Source organism: Salvelinus namaycush, chromosome 34 (assembly GCF_016432855.1).
Source record: "Salvelinus namaycush isolate Seneca chromosome 34, SaNama_1.0, whole genome shotgun sequence".
Lineage (NCBI taxonomy): Eukaryota > Metazoa > Chordata > Actinopteri > Salmoniformes > Salmonidae > Salvelinus > Salvelinus namaycush.
In genome coordinates, this window is record NC_052340.1 from 22,381,613 (window position 1) to 22,386,612 (window position 5,000).

General features: G+C 47.1%; 1 protein-coding gene across 4 annotated transcripts; it reads right to left on the reverse strand.

Moving 5' to 3' along the window:
• Nucleotides 1–223: 223 nt before the first annotated feature.
• On the reverse strand, nt 224–4,113 carry LOC120028612 (cysteine and histidine-rich domain-containing protein 1-like). 4 transcript variants are annotated; one of them, XM_038973827.1, is made up of 11 exons: nt 3,655–4,113; nt 3,247–3,296; nt 2,836–2,892; nt 2,542–2,705; nt 2,350–2,453; nt 2,206–2,258; nt 1,994–2,061; nt 1,771–1,876; nt 1,532–1,651; nt 1,391–1,453; nt 224–1,147 (listed from the first exon to the last, which is right to left on the reverse strand). In XM_038973827.1, the coding sequence occupies exons 1-11, from the start codon at nt 3,716–3,718 to the stop codon at nt 1,001–1,003; spliced, it is 996 nt and encodes a 331-aa protein (XP_038829755.1). In that variant the 5' UTR covers nt 3,719–4,113; the 3' UTR covers nt 224–1,000. The 4 variants fall into 4 exon arrangements, with proteins under 4 accessions (XP_038829755.1, XP_038829754.1, XP_038829752.1 ...); XM_038973826.1 differs by lacking the exon at nt 1,532–1,651 and having other exon boundaries at nt 3,655–4,034; XM_038973824.1 differs by lacking the exon at nt 1,532–1,651 and having other exon boundaries at nt 1,994–2,258; nt 3,655–4,037.
• Between the last annotated feature and the right edge of the window lie 887 nt (nt 4,114–5,000).

Here is a 5,000-nt window from a genome sequence, read left to right on the forward strand (position 1 = left end):
TCTGAGCCAGTCTGATCACACCAACCCTGCCTTACACTCCGTGTGGTATCTGAGCCAGTCTGATCACACCAACCCTGCCTTACACTCCGTGTGGTATCTGAGCCAGTCTGAAGCCACATCCTCTCCCACCGCTGGCCGTACCATGTGCTTTTAGTAAAACGACTTAATAAAGTAATGGTTTGTGAGCGGTAACTCTCTGGTATGAAGATAGCCGACACTGTAATTACAATGTAGGTTCAGAGTTTTATTAAGTTTGTGGGAGAGCACATTGTTTTCATACAAAACAAGGCAAATAAAGCTAACTACAGAAAGCAAAGAGTGAAACTAAATCACAGAAGTGCTGTAAAACAATTAAAACCCGAAACAAAGACTTAAAGCAAGAGAACTTCATTTGACAGGTTACATTTTCTGGAAGGCAACTGATATCAATAAATGGCACAGATAGTCTCAAATGCAATTGACAAAGAACAGGAGGACCGTGTGTGTGGAATAAATGAATAGGTATCAAACACATTTGACTCTGTTCAATTCAGCCATTACAATGAGCCCGTCCTCCTCTGGTGTGTGTGTGAGAACAGTTTACATTCTGACTGGCTGTCCCCAATTGCTCCTTAGCTCCAGATCCTGATGAGGGATGCTATGGTGATAGCTGCCTGCATCTCTTTAAGTGATGAGGGATGCTATGGTGATAGCTGCCTGCATCTCTTTAAGTGATGAGGGATGCTATGGTGATAGCTGCCTGCATCTCTTTAAGTGATGAGGGATGCTATGGTGATAGCTGCCTGCATCTCAAGTGAGGAGGAAGACCGGATGGTTATTGCCTTCAGACAGTGTTTCAGTGAAGTTCAGCCTCCGCATTCTGAGCAGAATGTCAGAAATAAATACAGAAAGTCCTGCGTATGTACGATATACATGCTGCTCTCAGCCCATCTTCAACAGGTTCATTAACACATATGGGAGGAGCATGTACCATGTGATTGATTTCATTCTCTGTCTTGTTCTACGCATCCCCATTCCCCCCCTCAGTGGGCGTGTCTGTGGGAGAGGGCAGGTCCAGACGGGCCCAGGTGATTGGCTCCTCCTTCCCCAGAGAGATCTCCATCTTGGAAGACATCATGTTGACCACGCTGCTACTCACATCGATCACCTAGGAGACATGAGAGGGAGATGAACTATGACTACCACAGAGATCCTATTAAATGACTTAGAGTTCTAATAGTTACTTATATGATGACTTCTGCCTATCCATACTGTCACAATGAACAGCTCATTACTACCATCATCATCACTCGTTACCCTCATCTTCACTCGTTACCCTCATCTTCACTCATTACATCATCACTCGTTACCCTCATCATCTTCACTCATCACCACCATCTGCGTCACTCACCCCCCATAAGTTGATCTTCTGCTCAAACTCCTTCTCTCCCTCAAAGACCACATGGATGATCACCTAGAACACAGATATACTAACCACTGACACAAAAGGCAAGCATTTTCAAATATCTGTTTGCCTGTGTGTGGTGTGTACCGTGGTGCCATTGGCCTCTGCATAGCTGAGCTCTGGTAGAGAGTTCTTGGCATAGATCGAGATGATGACCTGGCTGCCTGTCTGGTGCCAATCAAACCTACACGGTACCACCTTCATCCCCTGGAGGGGGGGGGGGGGCGAGAGAGAAATAAAGAGGGGGAGGACATCCGCACCTCTGATTGTGTGAAACTGAGGCTGTCTAAGTCAGTGCCTGAGCTAAACTCTGAAGGGGTGCTGACCTTGTCTGGTTTCCTCCAGAGGTGACTTCCTGTGGTGCAGCCCTCCTGGGCCAGGAAACAGTTAAAGTCAGACGTCTTCCTCCTACAGCAGCTCCAGAACTTCACCCTGACAGACAGGGGACAAGCACAGAACAGAGGCCAACAACAGTCATTGATCGCACATCTATCCAGATATACTGTACAGGAGGAGGACATCAGAATCTCAAGTGTTTTTGGGTCTCACCCCTCGTGGAAGTTGGGGACTCCAGGGTGGTGTTTACATTCCTCGTTACTCCCTGGACCAGAGAAAGACTGCAAGGGAGAGAAATCAGGACACGCACCAACACAATACACTAAGTCAAAAGAGCTATTCATCTCATCACTCTCTGAACCATCCCTGGTAACTTCTACACACAGTGAGAAACGATGAGAATATGAACAGGAGTAGTACTCTACCTTGGAGCAGCCTCCATTCTTACAGCACGTGCTAATCTTCACCACCTCTTCCTCTAGTGAGAGACAGTGACAGAGAGCCTGTGAGTCACCCACCTCTCAGTCCTATCAGAGCCAGGTTAAAGGTCCATTATGACAGCAGCATACCTGTGTTGTGAGGTTGGCTGTTCTCTGCCAGCTGGAGTTTCTCCAGAGCCTGTCTCAGAGAGGAGAACACCTTCTGCTGAAGTCTGACCAGGGGCTCATCACCACTGAAACACACACACACACACGCATGATCACTAAGGATAAACACAAACTGTGTGTGTGTGTGTGTGTCACCTGAGTAAAGTGTGTTACCTGGGTCGGTGTATCAGCTCCAGTGGTTTAGGAGCCTGAATGATATAGGGGTCACCACGAGGCTTTAGCTCCTCCCCCTTCTCTCTCCTCCCCTCCGAGCTCGTCACCTCCGGCCTGATCGGCTCCGCTGGCTTCTCTCTGTTATGGATACCTCTGCTGCAGCCCTGAGGAGATAAACACACCCTTTAACTTGAGCATGTCCACATTTAATACTGAACACTTCTGAAACTTTACAAAGGCTTCTTCTCTTCTATGTCAGAGAGGGAGCAGAAAGAGCCGGGGGGGTTAACTCACCTCTATGCTGAGGAAGTCTGAGAAGTCTGTGGTGCGTCTCGTGCAGCAGGACCAGCCCTACAGGACACAGTCAGGTCAACCACAATATGGGTTCATTACCCACAGAGTCAATAGTCTATAATAAAATCTTTCTCCACCTCGTGTCCTCTCCATCTGCTTTTGTCACCTATCTTTTGTGTTCAGGTAAGTGGAGATGAATGAGAGGTGATTAGGAGAGGAGACCGCTGTACATTTACCAGATGCTTTTATCCAGAGCAACTTACAGGAGAAAGTGCCTTGCTCAAGGGCACGTCGACAGATGTCTCACCTAGTCGGCTCTGGGATTCGAACCAGCAGCCTTACCGTTATTGTCCCAACAGTCTTACTCACATACTATGTTTAGTGGTTCTGTCAGGGTAAGGTTGACCCTACCTTAAGCGCATCGTGAAAAACTGGCACACCAGGGTGAAAGGTACAGGCATCTATGGAGGAGAAAATTCCTTAATATGATAGAGCAAAATACGGACATAACTATCTAGCTTCATAAAACATATGAAAATACATATATTTCATTGTATCAACACTTTCCTTTCAGATCATACAAAACATGTTGGTGATCCGCCCTGGTTATATCTACGTCTCCGCCGTGTTCCATGCGATACCGTACCGGGAGTGGCGCACAAAAATCCACAAAGGCACACGTTTGCAGCTGTCACTTGCTAATAATAAAGAACGTGTACAATATCTAACATTCAACTATTCCTAAACTGAGAATGCCGTGTGTAGACATTCATAGGTTGTTATATACAGCCAGTTAAATTTATTTTTAGCTACACTTACCACCAGGGTTGTCGTCTGGGTCAAATCGTTGTCCGCAACCTTTGTTGTAGCACATCAACGTCATGATGAACGAACTGAGATAACTCGTCGGGCTATTAAAATATACTATATTCAATTAGGATGTAAAGCAGCCAGATGTTTAATACAATATTTTGTTCTATATTATGCAGTTGATAAGCGTGCCTGGCCATGTGTTTCCTCCTGTATATTTGCCGCACACAGTTCCGGGAAATTCCGGTGGGGTTCGGGAACTTTCGTTAACCAGCCAGCCAGTGCTGTTTGCAGGCATGTAAGAAGAGACGAAGCGAGAGAGATAACTGCACTCAATCTGTCAAGATCTTTCTTCTCCAGCAGGTGGCGTTTTTTCGCTCATCAAGCAAGGAGTTTTTTGTATGGAGGTCAATGAGTGTCGAATTTGGTTAACAAACAATGTAATGGTTTATTTGATCGAATAGATGTTTCGTAATGATTAGGATGTTACGAGTGTATGTGTGTGTGAGTGAGTGAGAGCGAGACAGGGAGAGTGTCAGTACCTTGAAGTCGAGTTTTTCTTGGTAGATGTCGATCCCGTTCATGACAAACACAGCACTTTGCAGTCTGGCTGCTCCAGAAAGTCCATGGAGCGTGTCTCATTGTGGTACATCTGCAGCAGCTCCAACTTACTGATGTCCTTCTTCTCAAATATGTTCCGCTCCCTCAGCGACTGCATCTCCCGGAACGGAAACGGGAACACAAACGGAATGTCCAAATTCGCCCATTCCTCTGCCCAATCCCACCAATCACGCTGTCTGGGAAGGCGACCTGGGAGGGGAATCGGGCTGAACCTCATGCAGGAGGTTGACCCCGCTGTGGAGATTTAGGGTTCAACGTAGACATACTTATGGTACAGATGCTGGCCCGCCCGGGGAACACCCTCATAGATACAGTTGTCTCTCCACATCAGACCACACTTCAACATACTGAATCACAGCTAAATAAAGGGAGACAGAGAGAGAGAGAGAGAGAGAGAGAGAGAGAGAGAGGGAAGGAAGGAAGAGAGGGAAGAGACTGAGAGTGGGAAGGAAGAGAGAGAGAGGGAAGGAAGAGGGAAACAGAGAGAGGGAAGGAAGAGAGGGAAACAGAGAGAGGGAAGGAAGAGAGGGAAACAGAGTGAGGGAAGGAAGAGAGGGAAGGAAGAGAGAGGGAAGGAAGAGAGGGAAGGAAGAGGGAAACAGAGAGAGGGAAGGAAGAGAGGGAAACAGAGTGAGGGAAGGAAGAGAGGGAAGGAAGAGAGGGAAACAGAGAGAGGGAAGGAAGAGAGGGAAACAGAGTGAGGGAAGGAAGAGAGGGAAGGAAGAGAGAGGGAA

What these genes read in the sequence shown, in the direction of transcription:
- LOC120028612 (XM_038973824.1), bottom strand. Translation starts at nt 3,718, where the DNA reads ATGACGTTGATGTGCTACAACAAAGGTTGCGGACAACGATTTGACCCA. An exon ending in GAGCTGATACACCGACCCAG is followed by an intron (nt 2,454 to 2,541) that starts GTAACACACTTT and finishes TGTGTGTTTCAG; the next exon opens with TGGTGATGAGCCCCTGGTCA. An exon ending in CAGCCAACCTCACAACACAG is followed by an intron (nt 2,259 to 2,349) that starts GTATGCTGCTGT and finishes GTCTCTCACTAG; the next exon opens with AGGAAGAGGTGGTGAAGATT.